The 13922-nt window shown below is 45.0% G+C and overlaps 1 protein-coding gene across 1 annotated transcript in view; it reads right to left on the bottom strand.

Annotated features, from left to right (window-relative positions):
* Nucleotides 1-13922, bottom strand: part of VPS11 (VPS11 core subunit of CORVET and HOPS complexes) — a 177217-nt gene that overhangs the window by 138643 nt on the left and 24652 nt on the right. The window contains exons 3-6 of the mRNA XM_085645898.1: nucleotides 4689-4824; nucleotides 3679-3842; nucleotides 2056-2303; nucleotides 211-415 (exon numbers count right to left, since the gene is read on the bottom strand). Of these exons, the coding sequence (XP_085502024.1) occupies nucleotides 211-415; nucleotides 2056-2303; nucleotides 3679-3842; nucleotides 4689-4824 (753 nt within the window). The remainder of the gene's footprint in view (nucleotides 1-210; nucleotides 416-2055; nucleotides 2304-3678; nucleotides 3843-4688; nucleotides 4825-13922) is intronic.

Here is a 13922-nt window from a genome sequence, read left to right as displayed (position 1 = left end):
ATGTACAAAGGCATATCACAACGCAGTACTGTAATACCAAGAAAAACTGACCCTACGTATTGTATAAAATCTGTATTCAGAAATGATCATTTTCAAATCTTGCTAAGCACAACTTTCAAAAGTCAATACTAGGCGGTGCCAGCATCGACTGCAGCGAGAAAGCAAGACTAGACATGCACGCGCCGACATGAAAGGGAATGAAGGCCTTGCCTCTAACTTGGTCTGGGTGTCCTTCTCCTGCAGCACATGAACCTTGCCATCCCTGGTCAGCACATAAAGCGACCCCCACTCAGCCAGTACATCGATCACATCTTCGAACACAGTGCTGTAGGCGATGAACTTATTGTATAGATCGTAAATGGTCAGCATTTGCTTGTCTGAATTCTGAACGTCTGTTCTCCCTGCGAACTCGGACCTAGAACCCAAGGAGATAGAATTGGCATTCAGCTTGACACCGACATTCAAGTCACAAGCCTTTCGCCCAGAAATCACAGAACAGCAGATCCTTTGTAGCACTAAGAAATAACAGGCAGAGAACTAGGTCAGTAGGTCTCCAGGTGCTATACTGGCCTCCCAAGACACTAGTCGCTGGAGTTTGCAGTCTTTTTAGACGCTACCGGATAACATAATACAGAAACACAAACACTAAGGATTAAATCATTTCAAACTGTTTAAGAATCGTAACCGTCAACATTTAAGGACAGACTCCGCATGTATCACTAGCTGCATGCATGCAGACCACAAAAATGAAGGTGGTGAACTTCAATTGCAAGCAAGGGTCAAAGTACATTCTTGGACAAAGACGTTTGCTCAAGAGTATTTGATTGCCTCAATAATAAAGGACTATGCTTTTGCATCAGTGTTGTAAGGTTGGATTTTATGTACCCAGGCTGTTGCTTTACAAACTCCTACAGTGGGGCAGTTCACAATCTAGTTACCTGTTCTATGTCAGTTGGGTCATTTCCCACTTCAGTGTTCTTGCCAAGTTAATAGGGTAGTCTGCTACCCAAAGCTAAGCCTTTCTCTGCAGCAGTTTTATGGGTATTCACGTAAAAATCATCAACTGTTTTTACCCAATGATTTTAAAGTGCGCTGGTCTGATAGCATGGTTGCTTTGTTTATAATTTAACACATCCGAGCTGTATTATGGAGTAAATATGTGCTATACTGCTAGTTCAAGTGAGGTCTAGAATCCGGTCTAATGGTTTCAGTTCCACATAAACACTGCAGTTCCCAGTCATGCTCCGATCCACTTTCCCCATTAGCTAGCCGAGAATACGGTGTGGCTGCTAAATGGTTGTATGACGTTACAACGAATGCCATTACCCCGCATGCAGTTACAACGAATACCTTTACCCCAACTTGCTGTCGGGGGTGTGCAGGAAGATGGAATAGTATAATTTACTATTCCAACTCCAGTGTGTGCAACAGTAGGGAAGGTGTTGGAGTTAAATCCAACACTTTCTACCCCCTGCAACAAGCCTTTCGCGTTGTAACCACATGTGGAGTAGTGGCATGTGTTGTAACGCATCCGTTGTAAAGGCTGTTTCCCCTGCTAAATCGCTTGTCAATCAGAGTTTGGCCCAGTTATTGTCCTTTGCATTAAAATGAAATTTTATTCTCACTGTACAGTTTAGGTGTATTTCTTCTGTTACCTTGTTTTAAGTCGCATAGCAGTTCCTTGCCAGAAACACTGTATTAGTCTTTTATTTACCAATGTCAGGATACAATTGCTAGTTAATTGCATACGGATGTTGGAAAGGGCCACTATTTGCACCAACTTTCCAGCAATACCTGCCATGAAACACTGCCTGGTTTTCTGAAAACCCTACCAAAAATGTCCGGATTTAAAAAAGTTGTGTATCACACTTTTGTTTCTAGATGGTAACACACAAATGAGTTTGGCTTTCGTGTTCTTGGCCAGGTTGTATTTTGCTCCTCAATTCCAAAATGTACAGATTTCTTGATCGCCTATTCCAAACCAAAACGAAAGATAAAATATCCCCTAAAAGTTCATAGAACACACCTAGGACTGAGATCAGAAAGTGTCCTTACTTGGGAGAAACCTTGCTGTCCTTGGAGACCACAACAAGATAACCTCGGTACCACTGCACAATCAGCTTCTGTCCTTCAAAAGCAAAGCAAGGCCCTCGCTCATCCGGCTGATACAGGTAAACACACTCGTTGCCAGCCACCACAAACTGCATGTCCTGCGAGAGATCACTAAGGACTGAACAACGCAGGCCGCACCCATGCGTGTCCAGCTCCATGCGGGGGTAATCCTTCACAGAGAGCTCGTATGACTGGGGAGAAAACAAGAACAGTAGGTGAGAATACAGACCGGTGACAACACACTTTGGTCACGCCTATTCTGAACACCGTTATCACACAACTGAATTTGCAATATGTTACAAACGTGGCAGGCCAAATTTCAACTCAGAAAACTAAAATCGGTTAGACCACTGCTTCCCAAACTTTTAAGAATCACGACCTAATTATTAGAACAAAAAACGTTTGTTAACCACCTAGTTTTAATGGACATGATGCAGGTGGTCTTTTAATGTAACGAAAGCATCGGGTAAAAGTGCAATGTCATTTACAGACAGCACATTGTCCATTGAAATGGCCATTAAATTTGCACAGACATACTGTTTTATTGATAAAACTACATGCACACAAATAGGATGTATGACGTTACAACGCATGCTGTTACAACGAAAGTTTTACAACGCGAGTGCATTGACAACGCAGGACATTACAACGCAAGTCTTTACATCGACTTGCACTAGATGGCGTGCTAACATTAAAAAAAGTGTAATTTACTATTCCAACTCCAGTCCACGTAACAGTAGGGAAGGTGTTGGGATAGTAAACTACACTATTTTTAATGTTAGCACGCCATCTAGTGCAAGTCGATGTAAAAACTTGCGTTGTAATGTCCTGCGTTGTCAATGCACTCGCGTTGTAACAGTTTCGTTGTAACGGTAGTGCGTTGTAAAAGTTGCGTTGTAAAGGTTGTTCCCCACACAAATAATGTGTGGAAATAGGGTTTCAGTGAATATTTATCATTTGTGCATTGCACTCATTTGTTTTGATCCAATTAAAATTTTTGTTTCCATCACAGTTTAGAATTACAAAAAAATCTGCTTCATTTTTGCTTTGTAACTGCAGAATGGGTACAGTTCATTTACAGGTATTTACTTTTTGTTGCGAGTTACAAAAAAATGAAATCCTACAGCCTTTCCTTTCACATGGTCTGTACCCCAGCAAGATTGTTACAAAATTAATGCTACTTTACTTTCTCCGACTGTAAAGTGAGGAGTTTGTAAACACCAATCCCTGTGTTAAAAAATAAGCACCAATTAGTGAGAAACACAGCCTGACATTTGAGCTGTCTTTGAAGCACAAAAAATATGATAAGATAAATACAGAATTTAAGGCATCTGATTTATTGCTTGTACTTTCCTGACACCCCCCAAAAATAAATTAAATACATAAATAAATCGGCTTGCAACCCACCAGTGGCCGTGACTCAGTTTGGAAAACGTTTTAGACGCTTCATCCCCAAATCACAACTCTAAGAGACCAGAGACACAACTCCACTTAAGTGTTACACTTTAGTACATGCTCAGGACGGGGCTTGTGCCAACACTTTGTTAAAGTACATTGTTCCCTTACCAGCACATCTTCTGTTGTAACAACAAACAGGTGGGTAGTCTTGCCCGCCTGCCGAAAGGCCAGACCGGTGACAGGGTGACTTCCCTTGTGTAGGATCTGTGTTTTGCTGTGTCTGTCTCGTGTGATGTCCCCTTTCGTGAGGACAACACTGCCATCTGTGAAGCCTGATGAACAAGAGGAGCAAAAGAAATAAAATCTTCATTTCGCACATTGTTTGTGCTAGTGAACTGGGATGTTCCCCAGTAATGTTATACGACGCACTGAAATAACAAAATATGGATTAATAAATAGCTTGTGATTTAATAGGCTATAGAACCGCTGCTGCACAACCTTGAAGTAGTGAATTCAATGGATGCCTGGCTCACTAAATCCTACTGTTCTAAACATGTTCTACCACCGCTCAAATTACTACAAATTTCACTATTCTAATTCACCACTAATCCTTTATGGGTTCCGGAGTAGCGTGCTACTCGCCAAAAAAGCACCTCAACACCTCATCAGGGGTAACAAGCGCTATATAAATGCAAACCCTTGTCCCTCTTCTACCCCCACTATCTTTCTGAATCTAATAACGGACTAACCTATCCACCACTCAAATTACTTGCATATTTCACTATACTAATTCAACACTAATCCTTTATGGGTTCTGGAGTAGCGTGCTACTCACCGAAAAAGCGCTTTGACGCCTCGTCATGGGTAGTAAGCGCTATAGAAATGCAATTACAATACAATACAATACCTTAATTCAACAATATCAAAGGCATGGTTATGATACAGACAACATATTTTAAATTTGGCAGGACTCAGTGTGCCCCAGCCTTCCCCAAATGTTTTGTGATTTCTGCAACTTTCATTAAATGAGCAAAGTAGTTCCTACTGAACAATATTAGGATGAAAAATGCAAAAGTTAGGCCAAAGCAAATAAAGACATGCCAGAGGGGCAAAAGGTAGCAGACAAGATAGAAGACTTCCTCAGGAAAAAGTGAATAAGTGAAGGATTCCAACCGCACCGATGGCCATGAAGTTGAGGTTCTCATGCACACTGATGCACGACACCACTGTGGGCTTGTTTCCTGGGATCGCTGGAAATATTCTGGTGCACAGTGGGTTTCCACCATCTCGTTTCTCCAGGTTCCACACCTTTACCTGCAGCCAATGGGTGAACAGTTAAAATAGTTATGGCAATCAGAAAGCAGAGATCAGGTATCCCTGCAGAATGTTAAGACCAACAATGTACACCTTTTAATTAATAAAACAAGCAGAAAATGGGTTCCCTTATTAATGTATTCTCCAGAAGTGGGTTATAAAATCACAGTAACATTCCTACGTAGCATACGTTTAAGCCTTTAGACTGTCACTTTGAATGAAGTGTTCAACTCACCACACCTTACATTGTCGGGCAACACATTTCTGTTTCACTCTTTGATCCCATCTTCTAAATGCTCTTGTTCTTTTTGTGAGATCCTTCATCCTGGGTCTTCAGAGTGGGCCCCGTCAGATAAGGTCTCAAATTACTTGGCGGGTCGCATTCGAAAGCCGCTGGAGAAGGAGTCCAGAAATTGCCCCAGAGCTGAGTGTCCTCAGCTCTGAGGCAATTTCTGGACTCTTTCTCCAGCGGCTTTCCTAGAGTGAAAAGTGGTCCTTACACCAGATATTGATCCCCAAATGGCCACGTTTCTACAGACGTTCATGAAAGACCCTAAGAAGGGTATCGACAGGTCATGGCGCACGTGCCAGGACCAGCTCCTGGACAACCTGAGACCCCATAACATGATACTAGACATGGCCAAAGAGGCCAAATCGTTGGGTTCCTTAATTTCTACAGAGGTTTTGTCTGGATGGGCTTAATGGCCAATCATTTTTCTTGTAAATGGTAAATGTGCCCCGTCAACGGAGCATCGCCGCTCCTTGCTGATAAAGGTTGACCCCAAGCTAGGTGATTTGGTAAAGTGTGAGGCGGGTGCAATAGTGCAAGGAGGGTTATTTGGGGAACCCTTTATCAAGGAGCTAGGTAAGTTTGAAAACACCTTTACCTTACTTTACAAAGAGCAGTCATCCATCAAGAGAGCCTTATCCTTGGGGCCAGTCGAGGTAGGGGGCGCTCGACCGGCTGCGACAATGCACAACATCCTTCCAGAGGGCAAGGCTTCCGGTAACGTTAATATTAGGCTCGCTTCGCCAATTTCTACCCCACAAGAGGGTGACGGGCCAGAGACAAAGAAGCAAGAGGCGCAAGTGCTTCAGCCAATTCTGGCGAGTGTTCTCCTACCTTCTTTTCTAAAGGTAGAGGGCCGGCTGGCAAATCTTTCCCGGCCTGGACTTCCATTATAAGGGATGCGTGGGTTCTGCAGACTGTACAGGGTTTTCAAATAGGGTTTTACGGCTCTACCGGTGCTGCCCGGGACCCATGTTTTTCGGTGCAAGAGGCCGCCCTCTGGCAGCGTCCACGGATGCTTTCCTCCAGGACTGGAGTCGAGAGGCACGCTATGCCTTTCCCCCATTCATGATAATCACACGAGTCTCTGTTTGGTGTCCGGTTCTTCTAGAACTTTCTTGGGATTCTCCAACCTGTCTCCCCCTCTTTCGGGCGCTCTTACTCTATCCGGAGCAACTTCACCATCCACTGCTTTTGGAAGGGTCGCTATCGCTCATCGCGTGGAGGATTACAGGGGACAATGGTCAGTCTCAGGCATTTCACACACGGCTGAGGAATTCTTATCCAAGGCCTGAGCCAACAGCATGATGAAACGTTACAGGTCGGCCTGGCTTAGATGGACCAGTTGGTGTTTGCGACAGTCTCGATCCCGTGGCAGCAGATGTCGTCCAAGTCTTGAATTTTTTGGCACATCTGGCCTCGGAGGGCTTGGCCTATTGCTGTGTCAATATCTTCCGTCCCGTAGAACGCTCTTCGATAGGAGAGTATCCTTTTGTGTGCCACCTTCTATGGAGGATTAGACTCTTCCCCCAGAGCTTCGGTATTTTGACCTCTGGGATGTCAATCAGGTTCTTAACCTGTTTTTGTTGTGGCAAAGTAATTTTTTTCCATTCAGGAAAGACCTTTCGGCTAAGATAGCCATGCTACTTTGTCTGATCTCCTGCAGACGGGTTTCGGATATGCAAGCCCTGGATATCACAGACTGGACTCCCCCCCCCTCTGGGGGTAAAGATCACGCTCAGTAGGAGAATGAAATGTAGTACCAGGGTAATTTCTTAACCAGCATTTCCCGATTCATCTAAGTTGGGTGTAGTGCAATGTCTAAAGGCATATGAGGAGATGTCAGTAGAACTCCAACCTCTGAATGAGAGACAACTCCTCATCACCCTGAAAAAGTCTGAGGGCTGTGTCTTCCCCCACTATTGCCTGGTGGGTAAGGTGGGTGATGCAGGCATTGATTTGCGAATTGACGGAGCCCATTTGACTCGTGGAGAAATGACTTCTAAGGCCTTTAGCTTAAGTGTTCGTTTGGAACATATTCTCAATGCTGCGAACTGGTCTACGGACTCTAACTCGAAGAGGTTCTATCTTAAGCCAGTGTTAGATATGGCTCACTTGGTCGTGAGTAAGCTTTGAATGGCCATTATCCTCACCTTCGGTCCGGACATGAAAAATGTCCTCAATATCGTAACGGAAAGTTTCAATTCAATTAAGGACTCGGAGGCGAGGATTAGCCCACCCGGTGCATCAAGATCTGATTGATTCCTTCACCGCCCCACCAATACCTCTGTGACTAGAAAGTATGGTCTTCAAAACGGGGTATTGTATGATAAGTTGGTATTGTCATGATCTTTTTTGATGCCTAATGTATGCATTGGACTTGTGGCTATCTTAACTGCTGTTTTTCTGCAGGCGTTAATCCTTCTCATGCTTTCTGGCTAAAATTTGCTATCTTTGTTGTAGGGATGGAGACAAGAATACAAGACGTGTGAGGCTCCTGCAATGGCTGGACTCGCACGACGAAAGAGGCCCAACAGACAATTGATGTGGTCTCGATCTTGCTGAATGGTGCATGCTCGGAGACTGTTCTCCCATTGAATGTTATTGTTTTTGCTATGTTCCCAAGGGATCATGGGAATGGTATTTCTGTTGACAAAGTTGTGAAATGGCTGCTGTTAATAAAGTGAAGAAAGTTAGGCATAATCCTCACCTCAGAGTTCTTAATAGAAATGAAACTTTCCTTTACAAAAGCTAGAAAATTTTCATTCTTGGTGCGGGAGGTTACAATGTGGATGGCAGATAAAAGCTATATGGACGCTTGGTTCAGTTTTGGCTCGAGGCTCCAAGAGTGTTTCGAACTGAGCCCGAGCCAAGCATCTGGTTCAAACCTTCAATGGTTCGCCTACCTTTATCATATAATGTCAATAAAAAGGGACAAAGACATAGGAAGAATATGATTTAATGATTTAATTATCAGCAAACAATTAAGTAAAGCACAAGTACCAATAGCGCAGTGCAGGGCTCCTTGTTTCAAGACTTCCAATTTCTTAGTACACCATATTTTAGTGAGTGGGCTAGGAGACTGGGTGTTTTCTCCGCAAGGGTAAAATCAAATGGGATAAAGTCCTGCTTACTTATCACATACTTACTGCAATTGTTAAGTTTGATTTAACTCCCACCACCTCCCAAATCACTGGTAAAACAAAAACAAACAAAAACAGCCATTTGCAACGCAATAGGTCTCGCATTTGCGAAAGTTTAAGCTATGGCATTGTAAATGACAATGCCTTTTCTTTATATATTTTCAAAACGAACGCATACATAAAAGGTTCGTCTTTTACAATGCCAGTAGCTCAAAGTCTCGCAAATGTGAGACCTATTGCATCGTAAATGCTTTTTTTTAAATTCAATACGGAGTGTTATTTTCCCACAGGCCTGAGAACGTTGCTGCCTGCTCCATTTGCCTGAGCCCAAAATTATTACGTGAGAGTATGTAGCAAGACAGCCAGAGCTGCCCTCTGTAGGATTGGGAGTTCAAGTTCTCCTCAATTCCCCCGAGCTTCAAGAAACATAGAAATGAACGTGACCTTGTGTAATGTAACTTGAGCTCCAGTAAAGCAATCTTACAGTCAGGGATCTGCTCTACACTCTCCACTAGCACCGCAATCCTGTGCAAATCGTTCTTCTGAGATCTACCCATTTCCTGTCTCTGCTAATTTTCAAGGAACAATTAAATGGACAGGATTGCATTCAGAGTGATCAATGCAAGTGACATACACACAGCAAATGGTCAAAGCTACATGGTGATGTTTTGCTTCTCAGAATGATAGGGGTTGGAGAAGGCACGCAAGTAATTTGGCACAGAAACAGTTTAGATCACAAACAGAGTGTAAGCGTCCCTTCGCCGCCAAGACATTTCATGGGCAATGTAGAAACTTGGCAGTTAACGCTTAGCCCCTGCCATGCATCTGCGCGGGCTTACACCACAAACGCTATATGGCATACCGAAGCCGGGCGAGTGCAGAAGGGAAAAGCAAGCTCTTCTATACATCACTCACCGCACTCTCAGCTGACCACTAACAGCAAGAGGTGGAGTTCTTGGAGCAGGAAACAGTTTACCCAGGCTTGCACCAAAGGTCGGCCTGAACCCTAAGGGACCTTTTGCTGCCGTGGCGAAGGGTGAGGCCTGGACGCGGTTGGGAAGCAGCAGTGCTCAAGATCAACAGGAAAGAGGACTGGGGGGGGGGGGCTTGCAGGAGGGGACGTATGCATGAGTTATGTAGTTTTCATGCCCTTAGCCTTTCATCCTTCTGAGGTCGGTTGCATTGGTTGCAATTCCTACGGGCGCTCGGGAGACATGGGCAGGGGGTCAGGCGCTGACTGGGGAGGGGTGAAGGGGTGTTTGCGGTGGAAAATGCGGGACGGGCCGAGGGTTGTTGGTGCAGGTGGTACAGAACAGACTGTCGCCCTCAGAGGTGACAGGGCATGGAGCGTAGCGGGGGGAGCTGGGATAGTTGGGCAGAGAGTATGTGCAGTTACGCGGAGCAGATGGTGTGGCTGCAGCAGAGTGTGGGTTGAGCCTAGGTGCCACCTGGCGGACCATGCAGCAGCACGCATGGAGGACGGCACACCTTCTTGTCAATGCAGGTTAGGTAGGGGCAAATGCTGGAAAATGGCAGGGCGGCAATTTGGTCGCCATTTAAAGAGGATGGATGTTTTGCCGGGCTCAGCACACTAACAGGTGGCTAGTTGCGAGTAGTTAGGAGGGCTACATGGGTTCAATGAGCGAGGTCAGTGGGTGGGGTGTGGGGAGTTGGGCGCGAATTTGGATAGGTGAGGGATGCGGGGAAGGTCACACGGGAGGAGGTGCAGGAGGGATGGGTACAGGGGTGACGCTTGTAAGGGGAGATTGTTTCCCGGACTGCGGGAGGCTCACTTTGGAGGTGGCAGACTGGTGAGGCGGGGGGGGGGGGCGGGAGAACTCAGAATCACGATGTTGCTGAAGCAGGTAATGGTGGGCGGTGTCGGGGGAGGCAACGGGCCTTGTGGGCCAGGCTGGGTAATCCTAAAACAAATGCATACACACTGATTAGGGTTAGAGGGAGACGAAAGCGCGCCAGGGGGAGCGGAGGGGGTGGGGGACAGGGGGGCACTAATTTAGGCAGCTAAGGAAGAGGCAGCGACGGGTCTAGTTACAGAGTTAAAGGAGGGAGGGGGGCGGGGGACGAGGCCGCCCAAGAGAAGGGATAAGGAGAACAGGGTGGGGCGGGCTATGATCCATTGGGCGGTCCGTCAAATCTGGACTGTGTGTGATGTGGTGTGGTGGGCTGCTCCACCAGACACTACAGGGAGCGCCACCCACAATTAAGGAGTTGGCACCATTCTGACAATAACCGGAGTCCTTTAATATATAAAACAACGATCTACCACAAGTGAAAGAAGGTTTGGTTATGAACTAGGCCACAGCGTTGGGGCCTTCGGACAGGGCGTATTTGAATGTTTTCTAGAGAAGCACCAGTATCACAGCGGCCTCTATTTCAAGACTGGCCATAGCCCTTCGATTGTGGTAGAGGGCGAGTCTAGTCTCCACCGATGGAGTCCAGGACCGTCATCGCACCAAGCGAGAGGGCCCATTCAGGGTTGACCTGCTGAGCACTTTGTAGATGAAGCCAGAGTAGCTCCCCTTGCCCTTTCCTTTGCGTTGTACCGTAGACTTGGGACACTTGCGCTACAGTAGTCTGCATAGTGCTACAAAACAGGGGGCGTGAATGAGCGAAATGACAGTAAACAGCTTGCCTAAATAACAACCAATGGAGTGCGTAACACGAAGGGTAGCACCCATTTCCATGGAATAGATGCACTAGTACTGCAGTAGGGTAGGGACAGTAATTGGCGCGCTTGTAGACACACGCTGTCGGCGGGGTGTACATAGCCATGTCTGTCAAGGCGCCGGCGACAGTTACATAGCTGATCATCGGGACTCCATGTGGCGGATTATTCGGACGGTGTTGCAATTGCATTCGTGTAGCGGTTGGCGTAATGCTGAGGAGCGTTTGTGGAGGGGTAACACATACGATATGCGCTGCGCGGAGACACACGCCCTTGTCTTTTTTGTTAAATGACACAATGTTTTGCTTTGGGTAACCATTGCTCGCCTGGCAGCCCCAGCCAATCTGAAAGAGCAAAATAGTTTTAAAAAAATAATCTGAAAAGAAGAGTTTTCCGTGACTACAGGTTCCGGCACATTCTCACCGTATCCTGAAGTGACGAATGTGCGTGGGGACGTGTCTGAGAGAAAGGCCGAGATGGTCTCTGACAGCCTGGCTACAGAAGAAGCCACTGCAGACTGCTGGAAAAACGAGGAAGCGGCGGTTCACACGCCCCTTCCCTGCTGCTACCGCTGTCTGGGACACCAATGTAACAAGCAAAAAAAGTGCCTACCCAGTAATTAAAGGGCACTGGATAACGCCGCGAGTAAACGATCCAGTCCGGGTGGGCGGGCCCAAAAGGAGGGACTAAAAAGACTCGTTCACAATAGAAAGCCAGCGTTCAGCATTAACTAGGAAGAAGGGGTGAGGCTTAAAGCACCCTTCTGAACACTGCTTGATTACAAGAAGCCTTGCAGAGCAATCATCCAAGAACGCACAATTTGTCACAGGGGGAGGCCTAGATTAATAAAAAGATGCCTTCTTGTTCCAGAGTTTCGATCTTGCTCACTACATAAAAAAAACAAATTGTGCAAATAGTTCTGATGGGGAGACTCTGGGACTACACTTAGCAAAGAAATGTCACTTTATTGTGGAACCTGCCATGACTTTTTATACAGAGTTCACAACAAGCATGTTTTCGTAAAGTGGAAAAGCAAAGATTAAATGTCAAACCTCCAACTGCCATGGCTGATATTTTCCCACTGTCCATGTCTAATGGAGAGGTTGGGTATTTGTGTCTGCCCCTCTCAGTAAATTGCACAACATGTTGGGGGCTCTTGGTCGAGAATTTTTTTATGGCGCTCGCTACCTTAACTGAGCATGTTTCTATATACTCTAATGTTTACAGATAAGAGATTAAGTTGCTTCCTTTATACACATGGCTCCCCAAAGCTAGCAAGAGCAAGTAGAGAAGGCTTACCCTAGGGTGTGGTAGAGGGATAGTGACTCAGATACAGCATAAAGTCGACAGTCAAATTTATGACTCTTGTAGACACTGGGGGCTTAATTTAGAAGGCATTAAACCATAAAAAGAACTCTACAACACACCTTGTACATGCCTCGCTTCCCCTATTTCCACCTTACTCCCTGCTGACATCAATGAGGCTCTCGTCATACTGCAAGCCATACTTTTTGGCCCCTGGGTGAATATTTTCAAGTCCCCATGCTCTATATCATTGGTTATAAACCTGTGGTCCGAGCACCCCTGGGGGTCCATGACGCTTATTTAGGGGGTTCTTAAAGGTTTCTCAAAAATTATAGAATATTAAAATTATTAAATTAAAAAAGTACACAGAATTAAAGAAGCAACATAAAACAATCCCATATTTGAGTGGGAATTAAAATATATAGAGGCCGTGGGTCAGAACTGTATCGTGACCCGTACACGGCGCAGTTAATTGGGACAATGGAAACCAACGTGCTGCTCTGGACCCATTTGGGGTATAAGTATGTGTGTTAATGTGGCAGCTTTACAGGACCTACTAAAGGAGATGTTTTTTTGTTTCCCAAAGGAACTACTAATCCCAGAAAGCAAGACGTGCACCAGCGCGGCCCACTGAGGGCGTGGCTTGCTAATAAAATTGAATGTTGTGGAAACTGCCTGTGAGTGTCATTACATGAAGACCTTTGATAAAGAGGCGGACGGCCTTGAAACGCGTCAGGTCAGCAGATTGAAACCGGGAGCAGCAAGGAGTGGTTCTTCCCTGTAAGAAAGCCGGATGGTAAATTAGCTGCGAGTGCGCCCCTAAGAGCTCTTGGGCATTTTGTTGGAATGAATATATATATATATATATATATATATATATATATATATATATATTCCAATCGCACTTGCTCCACAAGAGAGGATACCACACACAACGTTTGATTCCGCCTCCTCTTGTGGAGCAAGTGTGATTGGAATATATATATATATATATCCATTGCGGTTTTATTAGACATCAAGTGGCTGAGTATAGATTTTTTTACCATTTATCCAGATGTAATTTTAGGGTAAATCCAGAGTACTGTGTTATGTTTATCAATAGGTTTATAGTGAATGCTTTGCATATTTTGCACATTATTTTGCGGATTTGTACATTGAGCTGTATTTGCACATTTATTATGAAGGTTGCTAGATTTGCACATTAATTTTGCAGATTTGCACATCTTGCTGTATTTGCACAGATATTACCATCTTGCTTATTTTGCACATATTTTGCGTTATTTGCACATCATTGGTGAGGAATATCTTCCCATTTATGGGATTATTTTCTACCCAATACATCTGTTTTACTACAGTGTAGTACTGGCACTTTATGTACATCTCCGTTACAAGTATAGTATAGAAATAAGCGCTAAGCATTAAGCAAGTTACTTTGTCAACTGTACTCTTACCTGAATTGAAAACAAACAGATACACCTATTGTTATACTGTATTTCTGGATATGTTGGACATATATGCAAACGGGATTGGTCCCTGTAATTGTATATGAGTGAGAACCTCAGCCGAGTGAAAGTATTTTATCTATGTCTATACGCAATGTGTTACACTATACCTTTAAAAGAATCACGTTCAGTTCGTGCTAACCATGTGACCAAGACCGCTGTGTCGGTCAAAA

The sequence above is a fragment of the Triturus cristatus genome, chromosome 3_1 (genome assembly GCF_964204655.1).
Source record: "Triturus cristatus chromosome 3_1, aTriCri1.1, whole genome shotgun sequence".
In the NCBI taxonomy this organism is placed as follows: Eukaryota; Metazoa; Chordata; class Amphibia; order Caudata; family Salamandridae; genus Triturus; species Triturus cristatus.
The sequence above is the reverse complement of the archived record's forward strand: the minus strand, read 5'-3'. Positions and strand labels throughout refer to the sequence as shown.